Source organism: Oncorhynchus nerka, linkage group LG27 (assembly GCF_034236695.1).
Source record: "Oncorhynchus nerka isolate Pitt River linkage group LG27, Oner_Uvic_2.0, whole genome shotgun sequence".
Classification (NCBI taxonomy): domain Eukaryota; kingdom Metazoa; phylum Chordata; class Actinopteri; order Salmoniformes; family Salmonidae; genus Oncorhynchus; species Oncorhynchus nerka.
Window position 1 is genome coordinate 15211486 of NC_088422.1, and position 19590 is coordinate 15231075.

Consider the following 19590-nt stretch of genomic DNA (forward strand, 5'->3'; position numbering starts at 1 on the left):
GGAAAACCTGGTTCAGTCAGTTTTCCAACAAACACTGGAAGATGAATTCACCTTTCAGCAAGACAATAACCTAAAACACAAGGCAAAATCTACACTCGAGTTGCCTACCAAGAAGACAGTGAATGTTCCTGAGTAGTTGAGTTAAGAGTTAAAAGTTTTCTACTTGAAAATCTATGGCAAGGCCTGAAAGTGGTTGTCTAGCAATGATCAACAACCAATTTGACAGAGCTTGAAGAATTTTAAAAATAATAAATGGGCAATGTTCAACAATCCAAGTGTGGAAAGACTTACCCCAAAAGACTAATCGCTGCTGAAGGTGCTTCTACAAAGTATTGACCCCCCCACCCCAATTTCACCTATTTTGTATTCAGACTAACACAACAAAATGTGTTAGTCAATAGGTATGATTACTTTCTGAAGGCACTGTACGTGTTGACTAAATCATATGGATAGTGATGTCATGCTCTGTCAAGCTTAGACAGGAGGGCCGAGCCCTGACACACGTCTCACACTGACTCTAGATCAGTCCCAGAGTAGTGTCTCAGGGGGGCAGGGCTCTGACACACGTCTCACACTGACTCTAGATCAGTCCCAGAGTAGTGTCTCAGGGGGGCAGGGCCCTGACACACGTCTCGCACTGACTCTAGATCAGTCCCAGAGTAGTGTCTCAGGGGGGCAGGGCCCCGACACACGTCTCGCACTGACTCTAGATCAGCCTATGTTTAGCGAGACACACAGCTGCTTTCAACAGCTGCCTGAAACACCCCTTGTACTGTATAACACAATGCACTGCGGGACAGTAGGTAGGATCGGGGAAATTCAACTCATTTCCATTCAGTTCTATTTGCATAGTATTTGTATAGTACTATTGTGTCGCGCAACAAAGACAAGAGGCTGCGTTTCCATTTGAGAGTCCAAATCGCTTTATCTAGGATCACTAGAAAACAATGTTTTGTTGTGCTCAACATCACTGGGTTTACAGAGGGATTGTAGTTCCATTGGAAACACTTTCTAGAGGAAATCTGGATTACGGACAATTGGTTTGAAGGATAAATATGTTCGTATGAGTCACACAATAAAACACACACACACACTGGTTGCATGGTTGTATAAGAGTCATGTCTCATCGTGCCAGACCTGAAATTACCCGACACGCATAGACCGTGTTTAAGAGAGCAGTAGGCAGTTGTTTAAAGACGAACATCTCTTCAGTTTCAAAGCTGATTTAAACAGCACCCTCATCAACCTGCCACCCACATATCTGGATGCCAGCGAGCTAGGGCATCCCCTGGGAAAGTAGGGGGCTAGGGCATCCCCTGGGAAAGTAGGGGGCTAGGGCATCCCCTGGGAAAGTAGGGGGCTAGGGCATCCCCTGGGAAAGTAGGGAGCTAGGGAATCCCCTGGGAAAGTAGGGGGCTAGGGAATCCCCTGGGAAAGTAGGGGGCTAGGGTATCCCCTGGGAAAGTAGGGGACAGAGAGGCTCATGCATATGTCTGTATGACATCCATCTCTTTCTGAATGTCTATTGAGCAAGCCCCCATTCTCTCTAGCCTCTCTTCCACCCTACACCCATCCATATACACATTCAGTACAGTGAAGAAAGACATATTATTCCACTCATCAGGAGTGGGGGATTAACTAACTAAACAAGGAATGAGGACTGGCCTTCGAGTGTTAGCTTCATTTATAGATGGGTTCAATCTTATCTCCAGGATACATCCCACCGTGGGAATCTGGTGTGTAACCGTGAGTAAGCACAGCTAGAGACGTGTGTGTGTGTGTGTGTGTGATAAGTAGCAATGACACTTTAAGCTCTCAGTGACTCAGACATTGGGATAACTGGGCATTTCCATGTAAAAGAACCCATGAGCACCAAAATGCGAAGTTCACAAGAGTATATCAAATTGGATGTCAAATGAAAGCTAAGCGCCTATATTTTTGGGAAATGAAGTCAGATACATTTCCCAAACATTTTTCATCTTAAATAGTTGGCATAAGTAAAGTCTGATTTCTGGATTTTTTTTTTTAATCAAGAAATACATGAAAACACAATAATGTGAGGTAAAGACCCATGACAACAAATATCAACACTTCCATTTAGTTTGACAATATAGTAAAGTACTGAGTACAGTGAGTAGAGCACAGTACAATATAGTAAAGTACTGAGTACAGTACAGTGAGCAGAGCACAGTACAATATAGTAAAGTACTGAGTACAGTACAGTGAGCAGAGCACAGTACAATATAGTTAAGTACTGAGTACAGTACAGTGAGTAGAGCACAGTACAATATAGTAAAGTACTGAGTACAGTACAGTGAGTAGAGCACAGTACAATATAGTAAAGTACTGAGTACAGTACAGTGAGTAGAGCACAGTACAATATAGTAAAGTACTGAGTACAGTACAGTGAGTAGAGCACAGTACAATATAGTAAAGTACTGAGTACAGTACAGTGAGTAGAGCACAGTACAATATAGTAAAGTACTGAGTACAGTACAGTGAGTAGAGCACAGTACAATATAGTAAAGTACTGAGTACAGTGAGTAGAACACAGTATTGTTCAATACAACATAGTAGTACAGTACACTACAATACGGTAAAGAAAAGAGTTTAATACAGTATATTGTCCTCTGTTGTAATGTTCTGTGCGTTATTATACTGTACTCTGCTGCTCTGTGATGTCAAAGAACAACATTTGTATTATGTATTTCTGTGTAGTACAGATCAGGGACCCATGATGTCATTCCGTTACTGGGTGGAAATCTACTTAACTTACTGTAGTTTAATAACCAAACTCAATGTGTCATGTCATAGCTGACACCCATTTCTTTCTGCATTCATCTCTGAACCTTAATTCGGAGCTGATATTTAAGAGTTTTTGGAAAATGTGGTTGCATAAAAACCCTGAGGGAGATTTTACTCTAATTCCATCACCAAAGTTGGCATCTGCACAGGTCTTCCACTAAATTAGTTTTTGTAAATGTTTCTGTGGAAATTGTTCAAAGTAGTCCTGGTTGTTTATTAAACTTTGAAATCAATTGTTTTTGTTTGGCATACATTTTAAAGTGAAAATAAAAAAACGGAGTCTAAGCGTAATTCCGTTACCATGGAAATGCCCAACTGGAAATAGCAGCCAGATAGTTAGCGGTTGTTTAGGTTCACTCATGTCTGACTGACCAGTGCACACGCCTTGGTTGGCCAATGCCACACACACACACGTTTGAGTCCTCTACCAGGTAACCTTAAACACTGGCACCCTTAAGGAGCTGAGCCTGTGGAACCGATAGCAGGCCTCCAATACAGGTTTGAGTCCTCTCACACAACATCAAAGGCCTTACTGTGACAGACAGTAATGACAGGAAAGGGGGTTGACTCAGTGGATTGTTTAATGGCTTAGAACAGCTGCATTACAGCATTACAGCATTACATTCCCATACCCTCTAATCCACCGGCTGGGGATACACAGTTTAATACAGTACTAATTCAAACAGGTTAAACAACATCATGGGGAAATGATATGCTGAAGAAGAGTGGTAGAGGAGAGGGAACTGGAGGCTTCCCAAAGGTACAGGGCTTGTTCATTCAACTATTACGTCCTTAATAATACTCCTGTATAGCCAACAACTCATAATTGAGTTCTCTCCCTACTACCTAAACTTTTGGTGACAAAGGTCAGTGGCATTTCTTGTTCTTCCATTGTGAGAGTCAAAGTGTGTGAACTGAATACTTTGACAGATCAGCAAGGAGTTGTCCTTGCCTGTTGCTAACATGACGTCCTTTCAACAACATCTCCCTTGGAACAGGGAGTGTGTGAGTGAGTGTGTCACGCTGGACTCAGACCAAAGTGTGTGTGTGTGAGAACACCAAACACAACAAATGACAGGATACACCACAGCTCACAGATTGCACAATCTTCCTTGGACTGGCTGTGATCTTTTTAACACAATATAATACAAATTACACCAAATCACTGCAACTTCTCACAAACATCTCATCTTTACTTTGGAAGGGAACATCTCACTTATTTTTTTGAAAACACTATCACACTTCCACACACAAAAAAAATAAAAAATCAACAAGGTTATTTTGGAACGTTTGGAAAGGAATCGAATGTGTACCTTATCACCATCCAAATCAGCAGTGGTCAAATCTTTGCAATGAGTCAGAACTAATTGTAAAAATGCTCCCCCACCCACAGTCAACACACAGTCTGCCAAGAGCAGTGGGGAGAACAAGGTGTGTCTGACAGTGTTCCAAGTCACCAGGGCCCAGAGATGGTTAGATACAGCCCACACCCAACACTGATGATGAATAGGAGTCACACTCCTATTGAGCTCAATATGAATCCTGTGAGCTAATGTGCAGAGCAAGAGCTGTAAACTTTCAGTCTGATAAAACATTTGTAGAGCCTCACTGCTTATATTCCTCTCTGTTTTCATATGGTTTACTGGATTGGTACAACAATACTCAGTCTATGTGGCAGGCCTTAAACACTTCTGCCCATGTATGTTGCCTGCCTGACAAAGTACACAAAAAAAACTGTTAAACTACGGCAGAGAAATGACATTCCAATCTTGAAATGTTCCTCAGGTCCCCAGTCCCCAGTGCCCAGGCCTGTTGGATGGACAGTAAATGACTGTGTGTTTGCCTTTGACCACCATTAGGAGCACGGCTACTGACAGTTATTTTCATGAAGAGTCATGAAAAGTGAGAAAGGGGGATTTTTCAGCCCTCCGTCTACTGTAGCTAAAATAATCCGTAGCTGTACTTTTATGAAAGTTAGCTGTAAGGTTACAAAGCAGAACACAGTGTATGAGATAACACAGTGTACGTTTGACAGTTTACTTCAACAATTTCCATAAGCAACCTTGTACATCACCATGTGTGTCTTTGGACATACAGTAAATATCTGGTTTGAAAACTGAACGCAGTAGGACGTATGTTGATGTAATTCAGACTACTGCTCCACACACACACCACATACTGCAGATTGGAGGCTGTGTGTGAAACAGTCTAAAGTCATTAAAGGGAACTCTGAGAGACCTCTGGAGCGGTGTTGTTGAATAGTCAGCCTCCCTATTCCTAGAGGCCTTACCTCACAGGGGCTGTTTCCCATTCACAAGGACATTAGATAACACAGTGGGATCTCAAGACCAACATGGTGTAAGTGTGGGAGGACAGGCTATAGAACAGCCCTCTCGTCTACCTCCTACTATGTCTCTCTCTCACACAGGAACTTTGATGTCATTGCAACACCCACTTCACAATTCAGTCCAGCCAGACAGTTTGCAGAGAGTGTTATTCAGCCTTTTAGAGTGGGTTTCCTCTCTGTGTGTGTGTATGAGAGAGAGAGAGAGAGAGAGAAAAAGAGAGAGCGAGAGAAAGAGAGAGCGAGAGAAAGAGAGCGAGAGAAAGAAAGAGCGAGAGAAAGAAAGAGCGAGAGACAAAGAGCGAGAGCGAGAAAGAAAGAGCGAGAGCGAGAAAGAAAGAGCGAGAGAGAAAGAAAAAAAGAGAGAAAAAGAGAGAGAAAGAGAGAGAAAGAGAAAACAATGTTTATGCAGGATGGATAAGTCACCATGACGACAGAGCTGCCAAGTCATGACACGATGAGAGGGGAAAACACCAAGCTGAGTGTCAGGTTCACTTCCATGATCCTGCTTCTGCACGTTTCTCTGTCTGGCTACTCTTTGTTGGAGGGATACTTTTTAATAAAAATATCTGAGAAACCACTCATGTCAGCTGAGACTGTCCAGAGACAGTGGATGTTTGATAACCTTAGATGTTTGATAGATGGGTGGTTAACCACAGAGTGGACCACACAAGTCATGACATCACCATGGCGACATATCTTTATTATCTCTAATTGTGTGGGATCACGTCAACAGAACCGAGAGAACACACACATTAAGAAGTTCGGCAGAGAAGATAATTTGATGTTATGTGGATGGTGGTGGAAAACACTGTCTCAGGCACCTCTCCAGAATATCCCAGAAGTGCTCAATTGTGTTGAGATCTGGTGAATGAGACACACACACACTTTAAACTCCCTATGCCCCTTTGAGACCTCTCTTTCAAAGTCACCGAGATATCTTCTTCTAGCCATGGTAGACAAAATAATGTGCAACTGAGCATTTGTATACATGACCCTAAGCATGATGGCATGTATTGCAGCACCTGCTTTCAATATACATTGTATCCCTCATTTACTGAAGGGTTTCCATTACTTTGTCCAACTTTGATAACCTCTACATAGTGGTAAATTACACAAATATCACCATATAGGCAGAAACCTGAGCTGAGCACAAAGCATAAAGTCAAAGAGCCCTGGAGAATAGCCGAGACACTGCACACCAGGCCAGCAGCAGAGCGCAAGACAGGTGTTTGATAGTGTGAGAAAGGTGTAATTATGGCCCACAATTCAGCAGGCGGGAGTGAAGGGCACTGTGTCCTACCTGGGACACTGGTAGACAGCAGGCGGTGGATAGCTAGCTGGAACACCAGTAGACAGTGTACTTCACCCCCATAAAACTCAGATAATAGTTTATTTCCCTTTTGGCCCACATTTTAATGGCATCAACAATCAGGAGAAATCTGTCACGCAAGCATGAAGATGGCATGCAGGAGGGGGGGCGTTCATGCAGGAACCAATGGGAAGCTCAAAGGGTGGGCAGCAGATGCAGGAATGCCCACATGCAGAAACGCCTTGTATTGCAGGCCGCAATACACACACTTCTGAACAGTTTGGCACACGAACTAATGCCCCACACACCTGCCTGTCCTCCTGTGTTCGTCGTGAGGTAGGCTACCTACACTAACTGAGCCATCTGAATTGCCCTGATTATAACTGTCGGTCTGCTACTATACATAGCCTATAGACACACCTACAACACCGTTTTATATTGTCCTTTGACCACCTCCATAACCTTTGCAGTGCTGGAACCAAAATTAAATCAAACTTGAATTACACAACACCCTTTTCTTTTAAACGCGAAAACACGCAGGGCAGAATGAAGGAGTAGGCTATTTTTAAACCATCCAAATATTATTTAGAAACGTTCTTATGACAGTTAAAAGTGACATGAAATTCTGAAAAGAGCAATGCTCACTAAATAGAACATGCAAAGACATTCAGGCACTTGGCAGGAAATAAAGAGCTTTACCAGTTGGTTGATGAGCGGGGGTTGAGAATGTCCTCTTTGGCCGTAAGCAGTGACAGGCTGTAGGTATCGAGGTTAATCGCTCGCATAGTGATGCAGAACTTTTTCACAATCCAGCCCCGAAGATTTCTTCACTTAGCCAATTGCACTAGAAACGTATCCGCATAAACGGTCACACTGAAACACTGACGCGCATTCACGGCCAGGAGGACGATCTGTAGGCTTATCTCATGCAAAATAGTGGAAGTACCAAGTGGAGGTGAAGGTCCGCCAGCAGGCTATGTAGGGCAGCGTTCAGTGCATAAAAACGTAATAGAACGTTCAATTGAACGGAAACGGTGCTGAACGACCAGTTGAAAAATAGGGTTGTGGCTTCAAAATGCACCTCTAGCTTTTAAATAAGTCAGCCTTCAAGCCACACCCTGGCACACCCACAAAACGGAGCAAACTGTACCTCAAAGTCTCTTCAAGAACGTACAAACACTTTTGGGGAAACACACACACACACCACAGGAGGTTGGTGGAACCCTAATTAGGGAGGACAGGCTCATTGTAATGACCGGAGTAAGTGAAATGGTATCAATCAAATACATGGTTTCCAGGTGTTTGATGCCATTCCATCTGCACCATTACGGCCATGATTATCAGCTGTTCTCCCATCAGCAGCCTCCTGTGACACACACACACACACACATATATACACATACACACAGACTGCCTAGTTGGGGCTGTTACAGACTTTCTTCAGTGAGATGTAAATACGTGTTCACCAAAAGCCCCACCAGATGAATGGGGGGGAAATGTCAGTTCCATTCTAGCTGTCCTGGTCCTCACAACATTATTTTCTCCTTCATTCCACACTTGAATAATAAGGTGGAAATGATATATTTTCACCATTAACTAGCTTTATGTGCATATAACCAAATAGTTATTTTGAGAGCCATTCGTGTACATCAACATCTCTCACTTTCAGTAAGCTAATATCATCCAGAAACAACGGCGACACAACACAGCTGAGGGTGTATCTGGCATGATGGTCTGCGTCAGGTTCAAGAAAAGCCACAGGAAAACAAAACACTTTATATTGGCACTGGAAGGGAGGGGCGGTTTAGAGGGGGCAAATGAGGGGGGGGGGGGGGGGGGCAGCTATAGAACTGTCACTCTCGCTTTGTCCCACCAGCCCTTTGAATTGGCCCCTAGCAACCCTTGGCAAGCTCTCAGAGAATCAATGTACAGTGAGGGCCATCTCCATCGAGACTCTTGAAGAATCAGAGGGACCAATTTCATGGGAACTGCGTCTGAGGCAGCCAGCATGTAAAAAAATGCAGTTCTCTGGTATTTGAGTGCTGATCAGGGTAGGGGGTATGCATAGCGCTTATGTAGGTTTCTCAGCATGAATGGTCATTCTGTAATCGTTCAGTCCAGATGTATCATTTGATAGAATCTTTGTTTCTGGTGTGTCAGTACAGAGTTTCCCCTTAAGTCTTCAGAGATTCGGACAGAGACCAAAGGCCCATTTAATATCTGCTCATCAGACTCACAAAGACTCAGTGTCTGTCTGGCATATGAAATCATAACCATAAACACTACCTTAAAAATAATAAGGAGGAACTATGCTTTCTCCAGCTTCCTCGTTTAAGTCCAATTGCCTTAATCTGACACAACTCTCTTACTGCACCAGTGGAGGCTGGTGGGAGGAGCTATAACAGGATGGGCTCATTGTAATGGCTGGAATGGAATGAATGGAACAGAGTCAAACGTGGTTTCTAAATGTTTGTTATGTTTGATACTGCTCCATTTATTCCATTCCAGCCATTACAATGAACCTGTACTCCTACAGCTCCTCCGACCAGCCTCCACTGAACTGCATGTAGTGCTACTTCCCCCACATCCCCATATCCCCAAGCCTCTATTATTCGTACAACTTCCTGACATTAGGGGCTTCTCTCTGCCCTGGCCGGGGTTCCTGGCCGGACATGATTTGTTGTGCTGTTATGCTTCATTTCAGACGACTCCGGCACTTCCTCCGTTCGGGTGCAGTGGCAGGCAGCTGCTGTTGGATGGGGCTCTTAGTGGGCAAAGGGGGAGGTAAGATATAGAGGGGGGCTGGTTGGGGGAGGGCATTCATCTTACTGAAACTCTTTCTCTCTCTAAATGTTCTCAGTAGGAGTTGACTGTTGACTGTTGGTTGTTTGGCCTGAAATAGCCTAAACAAACTCAGTGTGGGTGACAGTGTTGAGGTGAGTATCCGAAAGGCAACATCCTCTCACAGATCTCTTGATTGTGTGTCTAGATGGTTATTATTGGTCACTATGTATAGCTATTGCTAGACATAGTAGCCCTCTATCATGATTACAAACATGGTTATAAGCATGGTTGATTGCACAGTACATTGGTGCATGCTGATGTTTCCTCGCAGTACATAAGCAAAAATGTCTTCAAACCAAAATCAAATCAAATCAATTTGTATTTATCATATCGCCAAATACAGCAGGTGTGGACGTTACAGTGAAATGTGGGGTGGCAGGTAGCCTAGTGGTTAAAGCGTTGGGCCAGAAACCGGAAGGTTGCTAGATCAATTCCCTGTTTAAACAAGTTTAGTTTAGCTAATAATATGAAAACATTAATTCAAACTACTTTTGGGTACCTTGTTAACATTACAACATGACATCCATGTCTTAAACATTGCTACGTTTCGGAAATGGCAAAGAAAACGTGTCATCTTCTGGACACATTAGAGTTACTTCCCTTACAGATCAGGAAGTCAGCTAATTTCCACTCCATTCATATGCAAATCCATTTGATTCATACACTGGCTTGTCTGGCTGTCATGTTTATATTTCAACCTGCCCTTCCCTCATCAACACTGAAATAATATGATTCTGCTCTATGATTCTGCTCTATCTCACATAGCTCACATGTATCTATTGTAGGTCCTAGGTCCAACAATGAATAATGTGGAACAAATAAATACCATCAAAGGAAACCTGACAATAATGAACACCTTGTGAAACAGATGTGAAAACCAATCTGGCAATATATATTTTTTGTAACAGTATTTTTATTGGAATTTCACAATTTTCACCTATATTAAGAGATGCAACAACAGAGACAAGGCACACAGAAGAAAAACAAGAAAAACAGCACCCACTTACACATATCTACGTGTATATATATATACATATATATATATATACACACACACACACACACACACACATATACATATACATACATACACTCATGCATATACACACATATACGCGTATGCACACACACATACACACCCATACATACGTACACCATTTTCCTCTTCCCGCTCGGTGCTTCTCTCACCCCATCACCATCATTGCGTCTCTCAATCGATACATTTTAAACAAACTTACAAACAGAAATTAAACAAAAAAGCTCAGTTTAAACCAAGAGGTTAGGTTCCACACATGGAACGTACTGTCACGTTCTGACCTTTATTTCCTTTGTTTTGTCATTATTTAGTATGGTCAGGGCGTGAGTTGGGGTGGGAAGTCTATGTTTGTTTTTCTATGATTTGAGTATTTCTATGTTTCGGCCTAGTATGGTTCTCAATCAGAGGCAGGTGTCATTAGTTGTCTCTGATTGAGAATCATACTTAGGTAGCCTGGGTTTCACTGTGTGTTTGTGGGTGATTGTTCCTGTCTTTGCACCAGATGGGACTGTTTTAGGTTTTCTCATGTTTGTTGGTTTTTGTTAGTTATCTCATGTGTAGTGTCTTTATAAATTAAAGAACATGAATAACCACCACGCTGCGCTTTGGTCCGCCTCTCCGTCATTGGAAGAAATCCCTTACAGAATCACCCACCACAACAGGACCAAGCGGCGTGGTAAACAGCAGCTGCAGCAAAAGCAGGAGAAGGAACAGCAACAGCGAGGTCAGGATTTCGGGACATGGGAGCAGAATCTGGACAACACAACTTGGGAGGAGATAGACAGGTGGGCGGTCGACCCAGGGAGAGTACCGGAGCCCGCCTGGGATTCGATGGAGCAGTGCAAGGAAGGCTACAGGAGAATGAGGTTGGCGAAGCCAGCACGGCAGTGCGACAGGTACGAGAGGCAGCCCCAAAAATGTTTTTGGGGGGGGGGGCAGACGAGGTGTGGTACTAAGCCAGGTAGCAGACCTGAGCTCACTCCTCGTGCTTATTATAAGCAGCGCATTACTGGTCAGGCACCGTGTTATGCGGTTAAGCGCACGGTGTCGCCAGTACGTGCCCATAGCCCGGTGCGCTATAGGGCAGCCCCCCGAAAGTGCCATGCGAGTGTGGGCATCGAGCCAGGGTGTATGGTGCCTGCTCAGCGTGTCTGGTCGCCGGTGCGCAGTTTTGGTCCAGGGTATCCTGCACCGGCTCTGCGTACTGTGTCTCCAGGGCACTGGGAGGGTGCAGTGCGTCCTCTGCCTGCGCTCCGCTCGTGCCGGGCAAATGTGGGAGTGGAGCCTAAGGGAGAGGTGCGTGTAGTAAGCACCAGATCTCCCGTGCTTACCCACAGCCCGGTTCAACCTGTGCCTGCACTCTGGAGGGTCCGGGCTAGAGTAGTTGTCCAGCCTGGGGAAGTGGTGCCAAGGTTGCGCTCCAGTGCTCCCCCACAGCCCGGTCCTTCAGGTGCCTCCTAACACCAAGCCTCCTGAAGGTCTCCCCAGCCTGGTGGTTCCTGTGGCAGCCCCACGCACCAGGCTGTCTCTGTCTCCTCCCTGCAGGTGGTCCCACCTGTCCGGCGCTGCTGCCGGAGTCTCCCGCCTGTCCGGCGCTGCTGCCGGAGTCGCCAGAGCCCCTCTGTCCAGAGCCCCTGCCCCTCTGTCCAGAGCCCCTGCCCCTCTGTCCAGAGCCCCTGCCCCTCTGTCCAGAGCTTCCGCCCCTCTGTCCAGTGGGGTCATTGAGACGGGTGGACATGGTTAGAAAGCCACGGAGGCAAACAATAAGGCGGACTAAGACAATGGTGAAGTGGGGTCCGCGTCCCACGCCAGAGCCGCCACCGCGGACAGACGCCCACCCAGACCCTCCCCTATAGGTTAAGGTTTTGCGGCCGGAGTCCGCACCTTTGGGGGGGTACTGTCACGTTCTGACCTTTATTTCCTTTGTTTTGTCATTATTTAGTCTGGTCAGGGCGTGAGTTGGGGTGGGCAGTCTGTTTGTTTTTCTATGATTTGGGTATTTCTATGTTTCGGCCTAGTATGGTTCTCAATCAGAGGCAGGTGTCATTAGTTGTCTCTGACTGAGAATCATACTTAGGTAGCCTGGGTTTCACTGTGTGTTTGTGGGTGATTGTTCCTGTTTTTGCACCAGATGGGACTGTTTTAGGTTTTCTCACGTTTGTTGTTTTTGTTAGTTATCTCATGTGTAGTGTCTTTATAAATTAAAGAACATGAATAACCACCATGCTGCACTTTGGTCCGCCTCTCCGTCAATGGAAGAAATCCCTTACACGTACAGTGTAGTTCTGAAATGCATAGATCCCCACCATTCTACGAGAATCCTTGCAGCATAATAGCTGATACCTCAGGTTCTAGGTAATTTAGATAAGGTTCCCATACTTTGTAGAACTGGTCTGTTTTAGAATGCAATGTACATGTCAGATATTCCAGAGGCACCCATTCAAATAGTATCTTATGCCAATCTTTAATAGAAGGAACCTTATCACTAATCCACTGTAAAAGGATGTTTTTCCTCGCTGCGAAGGTAAGGATGTTGTAAAAGCCTCCTTTTACCCACAGAAGTAACATGCTACTAGGGAGACCTAACAGTAAAGAAACTGGGTCCAATTCTAGATCAACCCCTAGGATCTTTTCAATTTCTTGCAGAACACCAGACCAGTATCTTTATTTTGGTACATGACCATAAACAATGTGTTAGGGTGCCTGTATCAGTTTTGCATTTAAGACACTGAGGGGAAGAGGAAGTGGGGCTAAAAGCATGTCTGCGATTTGGGGATATATGCAATCTGTGTATTATTCTTAATTGGATTGCTCTAGTACGATTACATAGATATTGTTTTTGCATATCTCCAAATGTCCTCCCACATCTCTTTGTCAATAGTAACAGACAATTCTTTCTCCCACACTTGTTTCACCCTCTGTGTGTTGACAGCAGAAAAGGACCTTAAAGTATCATAAAACAGACTTACAGACATTTTCCTTTGTGGGGAAAAAAAAGCATTCTTTCAATGACAGACCCATCAGGGTTAGCAATTAAGGTGGTGCTCTTCAGAATATAATGTCTTACTTGTAGGAAGCGGAAAAAGTCCTGCTTTGGGAGTCGATATTTCTTGACCATCTGCTCAAATGACGACAATCTTATCAGCAAATAAGTAATTTAGCCTGCGTATGCCCTTATTAAGCCAAAAGTTAAAGCCAGCATCCAGCAATCCTGGACTGAAATCTGGGTTGTTAAGAATTGGGGTAAGAGCAGAGGTTAGTTTGGACCTTCCCAGGAAGCGGTGAACTGACCTCCATACTTTGAGTGTGTTAAGTGTAACTGGATTATTGCAGTGATCTTCTACAGACTTGAAACTTCTGAAAAATAAAAGATCCTGTAAGGGGTATTTTGAAAGAGAAGTCTCAATGTCTAACCAAATAGAGGAGTCATCATTTGTGATCCAGTCAGAAATATAACAAAGGTGGGCACACCATTGATAGAACCTGATATTGGGCAGGTCCAAGCCGCCCATAGAACTTGGCAGCTGCAATATTACCATCTTAAGTCGTGGCTTGCGTTTACTCCATATAAAGGAACTTAGCCATCCATTTACATCCTTTATTACGTTATTGGAGAGTAATACTGGGATCATTTGGATTGGGTAAAGTAGTCTAGGTAAAAATGTTCATTTTCAAGAGGGATATTCTACCCAACCAAGAAATCGGGAGAGAGTTCCAGCGCTCCAGATCCTGTCTTATTGTATCAATCAAGGGAACAAAATTGGCTTTGTACATTTGCTGGAATTTAAGAGTTACAAATATACCCAGATACATGAAACCTGAGGGAGACCATTTAAAAGGGAAGGAGGGAGAAGTATTAGGTACAGAGTGTAGGCTACCAAGTGGCATAGCCTCTGACTTAGTTAGGTTAATCTTGTAGCCTGAGAATTCGCTGAATAATTCAATAATATTAATAAGAGATGTAATTGAAGTCTCGGGACTAGAGATGAATATTAGGACATCATCAGCATAGAAGCTTATTTTATGGTGAACATCACCAATGAGCAGCCCCTGTATAGCAGGCGTTACCCTGATGGCCTCGGCCAGTGGTTCCATAACGAGTGCAAAGAGGAGGGGGGATAAAGGACAGCCCTGTCTGGTACCTCTGTGTATAGAGAAGCTATTTGACCGTAGCCCATTAGTAAGGACAGCCCTGTCTGGTACCTCTGTGTATAGAGAAGCTATTTGACCGTAGCCCATTAGTAAGGACAGCAGCCTGAGGATCATCATACAAAACTTTCACCCATTTTATAAAGTTGTCCCCCAGACCAAATGTATTTAGAGCAAATAATAGGTAAGACCACTCCACACGATCAAATGCTTTATCAGCATCTAGGGAGAGCACAAGACCATCCACAGCACTTTGTTGGTAGGCTTGAATTACATTACGAAGCCGCCTGACATTGTTGCATGACTTACGGCCCTTAACCTGTTGCTTCTACTCGGGACGCTTGCGTCCCAACTAGAGCTCTGGAAATGCAAATGCACTACGCTAAATGCTAATAGTATTAGTTAAAACTCAAAAGTTCATTAAAATACACATGCAGGGTATCAAATTAAAGCTACACTCGTTGTGAATCCAGGCAACAAGTCAGATTTTTTAAATGCTTTTCGGCGAAAGCATGAGAAGCTATTATCTGATAGCATGCAACACCCCAAAAGACCCACAGGGGACGTAAACAAAATAATTAGCATTTCGGCGTTACACAAACCGCACAATAAAATAGAAAACATTCATTACCTTTCACCATCTTCTTTGTTGGCACTCCTAGATGTCCCATAAACACTATTTGGGTCTTTATTTCGATTAAATCGGTCCATATAAAGCCTAGATATCGTTATATGTAGACTGTGTGATAAACGAAAAAAACATCGTTTCAAAACGTAACGTCATTTTTTAAAATTCAAAAAGTCGACGATAAACTTTCACAAAACACTTCGAAATACGTTTGTAATGCAACTTTAGGTATTAGTAAACGTTAATAAGCGATAAAATTCATCAGGAGGCGATGTAAAGATCATTAGCTGTCCGTCTGGAAAAATGTCCGGCTAGAAACTCAACGAAAATATCCGGTCCTAGACCGGAGGAAATACGGTGTCCTGCATGTGTTTGACCAAGAAAAAACTCGAAGGGAAATGACAAGACTCTAGACACCGTGTGGAAGCTGTAGGTACTGCAACCTCAGTCAATTAATTGTGGTTCACCTTTATCAATGGGTTCAAGTAGCGCATGGATATATTTTCCCATTTTCAGTGATCAGTTTTTCCTGTTCGATGTAAATGCCGTTCTGGTAAAGCCACAGCAGTGATTTAACCAGTTTTTTAAACGTCTGAGTGTTTTCTATCCACACAGACTAAGCAAATGCATATACTATATTCCTGGCATGAGTAGCAGGGCGCTGAAATGTTGCGCGATTTTTAACAGAATGTTCAAAAAAGTAGAGGGTCGACTTAAGAGGTTAATGAAGCCAGTTTGGTCTCCTTTCACAATTAGTGGCACTGAGTCCTCTAATCTTGTGGCTAGAATTTTAGAAAGCAATTTTCTATCCACATTCAGAAGGGAAATTGGTCTGTACGAGGAACAAGACTCTGGACATTTTCCCTTTTTGAGAATAAGTGAAACGTTGGCTTCTCTCAGCGTTTGAGGGAGTTGGTCATTTGAAAATGAGTGGTTAAACATATCACGCAATGGCTCAAGGATCAGACCATGGAACTCTTTATAGAACTCACTACAAAACCCGTCTGGTCCTGGGGCCTTACTATTTTGCAGATTCTTAATTGCAAACATTATCTCTTCCTTGGTAATCTGGCAATATTTAAGATTTTAATACATAAATACATAAAGATTTTTTTGCGCACTCACATGGCAATCATAGATTAAAATCCTGAATTCTGGTGTGTGGAATATAGAGGAGGTGATTTGAATTGGGACACTGACTGATCATGTGCCATGCTGAAACAACTTTGATGGGCTTCAACTCCATCGCTACAGTCTTCGCCCTCTCAGGCACAGGGTAGACAGGGTACTGACCAAAGTGACAAATTGAAACATTGTGTGCTCTCTGATATGACATTCATTGAAGTCATAATAATTTCAGATATAATAGAATGTGATTGATAAACAAAAGGAAGGTTATTTCACTTGCCCAGCTCTCCACCTCCTTGACAGTTCCCCAGCTGTCCACCTCCTTGACAGTTCCCCAGCTGTCCACCTCCTTGACAATTCCCCAGCTGTCCACCTCCTTGACAATTCTCCAGCTGTCCACCTCCTTGACAGTTACCCAGCTGTCCACCTCCTTGACAATTCCCCAGCTGTCCACCTCCTTGACAATTCCCCAGCTGTCCACCTCCTTGACAGTTCCCCAGCTGTCCACCTCCTTGACAGTTCCCCAGCTGTCCACCTCCTTGACAGTTCCCCAGCTGTCCACCTCCTTGACAGTTCCCCAGCTGTCCAGCTCCTTGACAATTCCCCAGCTGTCCACCTCCTTGACAGTTCCCCAGCTGTCCACCTCCTTGACTGTTCCTCAGCTGTCCACCTCCTTGACAGTTCCCCAGCTGTCCACCTCCTTGGCAGTTCCCCAGCTGTCCACCTCCTTGACAATTCCCCAGCTGTCCACCTCCTTGACAGTTCCCCAGCTGTCCACCTCCTTGACAGTTCCCCAGCTGTCCACCTCCTTGACAGTTCCCCAGCTGTCCACCTCCTTGACAGTTCCCCAGCTGTCCACCTCCTTGACAATTCCCCAGCTGTCCACCTCATTGACAGTTCCCCAGCTGTCCACCTCCTTGACAGTTCCCCAGCTGTCCACCTCCTTGACAGTTCCCCAGCTGTCCACCTCCTTGACAGTTCCCCAGCTGTCCACCTCCTTGACAGTTCCCCAGCTGTCCACCCCCCTCGCAAAAAAACACACACAATACCACAATTGGTTAGGAGCCCATCTCCTCCCGCGCCAGCCATCTCCTCCTGCACCATCATGTATCTTCAGCTATACAAAGACGTTGTATAATGAATGTATTGTATATTATGAGTGAAGTCTAATGTGCCCAGCTGCCATACTTCACTTGGCTAGGTCATTCTAGAGGGAGACATTTGATTTCTATCTTCCTCAAAATAATATTTTATAATAATGATTTTTAATGTAGGAGTTTTTGGTGTCTGGGTCAGATGCAGGCTTGTGTGACAGCCAGGTGTATGTGTTCGGACCTAATGTGTGGGATTAGATGGCAATGGGCAGCAGAGATGTGTTTGGGGTTAGAGGTTACAGTTTGACTCATGCCCTTCTGTGATAGTTACTCGTTACGATAGTTTGTTTTTCATTACTCTCATTTCCGTGCTTTTAGACAGCATGCCTTTTGGCCGTTCCACCTCAAAAAGCACCAGAAAGAGGACTTCGACATGCACCATCTCAGATTGTTCTGAAATCGTTTATGTAGTTAGACACAGATAATATAATTATTCCTTCAACATTATTTTGTTTAAAGTCCATTTAAAATTAAGCTAGTCGATTCCACCCAAATTTGCCATTTAAATTCATAGGATTCATATAATATTAAATAAATATAGTCCCCGACATCCGATTTGTACCAAACCTCTTCTTAACATTGATTAAGACGTAAGGAATTTAAATAAATGGACCCTTAAACCCAACACCAAGTCCACCTCAACAGCCAGTATACAGTATCAGTTCTCTATGTCTGTAGAATAAAGCTGTGAGTTGGAGTATTGTTTCTTCATGCTATGTCATGTATTCTCAGTGAATTTGGTGATGGTTATTTTCCCCTGTTCAGAGAAATGTTTTATTAAAGTTGTTAGGTCTATACAACCTGATATTACCAGGTACTGACCCCTAAAAGACCCCCCCCCCTCTCTCTCAATGTTAATTCAAGACTCAACCTTAAAATAATAATGATTTATAAATGTAGAGTGAAGAGTTGAATGTTAGAACAATGTATTGGCCCAAATACATCTCAAGGAAAAATGATATGAAAACAAAAACAGCATTCAGGACTACTCATTACACATTTCATTCTTTCACTAGTTTTTTCTTTCTTCAGTGCACCTTCTATTGCAGTGATGTCTCTACATCCCAAATGTTTGGCCCAAAAAATTATCTTGATGGATAACTTGAGTCCATGTTTTCATCATCGGCAATTTCAATATAGTACTCATCATCATAGCAGGTGTTGAATGCCTGAGAATGATTCATTCATCTGATTTGCCTATAGCAATATTTACCTTGGAGGATAGATAATGCAACGTTCAAAGGTAGGCACATTCCGGTGAGTAGTACCTTTACAAGACAATTAAACATGATAATGTCCTGGGAAAGGCTGTTCCATAAGCAGACCATTAAGCATTCCAGACATAGCTCACACTGAACACACACCCACACCCACAAACACATACACACACACACACACACACACACACACACACACACACACACACACACACACACACACACACACACACACACACACACACCCCACACAAACGCAAATGAGGGCTTACAGGACTGTCAAATCAAATCAAATTTTATTGGTCACATACACATCGTTAGCAGATGTTAATGCGAGTGTAGCGAAATGCTTGTGCTTCTAGTCCCGACAGTGCAGCAATATCTAACAAGTAATATTTAACAATTACCCAACACTACCTAATAAACACAAATCTAAAGGGGTGAATGAGAATATGTACATATAAATATATGGATGAGCGATGGGCGAACGGCATAGGCAAGATGCAGTAGATGGTATAAGATACAGTATACACATATGATATGACTAATGTAAGATATGTTTTTATTTATTTTATTTTACCTTTATTTAACCAGGTAGGCAAGTTGAGAACAAGTTCTCATTTACAATTGCGACCTGGCCAAGATAAAGCAAAGCAGTTCGACAGATACAACGACACAGGGTTACACATGGAGTAAAACAAACATACAGTCAATAATACAGTATAAACAAGTCTATATACAATGTGAGTAATGAGGTGAGAAGGGAGGTAAAGGCAAAAAAGGCCATGGTGGCAAAGTAAATACAATATAGCAAGTAAAACACTGGAATGGTAGTTTTGCAATGGAAGAATGTGCAAAGTAGAAATAAAAATAATGGGGTGCAAAGGAGCAAAATAAATAAATTAATTAAATACAGTTGGGAAAGGGGTAGTTGTTTGGGCTAAATTATAGGTGGGCTATGTACAGGTGCAGT

General features: G+C 43.4%; 1 protein-coding gene and 1 long non-coding RNA gene across 3 annotated transcripts in view; one reads left to right on the forward strand and one right to left on the reverse strand.

Annotated features, from left to right (window-relative positions):
• The window catches only part of si:dkey-40c11.2 (drebrin-like protein B), a 44886-nt gene extending 37352 nt beyond the window's left edge, over positions 1–7534 (reverse strand). For both annotated transcript variants that reach the window (XM_029637199.2, XM_029637198.2), the window contains exon 1: positions 7161–7534. In XM_029637199.2, the coding sequence (XP_029493059.1) occupies positions 7161–7246 (86 nt within the window). In that variant the 5' untranslated portion in view covers positions 7247–7534. The remainder of the gene's footprint in view (positions 1–7160) is intronic.
• A 1761-nt stretch (positions 7535–9295) lies between these two features.
• Positions 9296–12567, forward strand: LOC135565189 (uncharacterized). The gene is made up of 2 exons (XR_010461376.1): positions 9296–9397; positions 10973–12567. It is a non-coding gene; the product is annotated as an uncharacterized LOC135565189 (long non-coding RNA).
• Positions 12568–19590: the final 7023 nt, after the last annotated feature.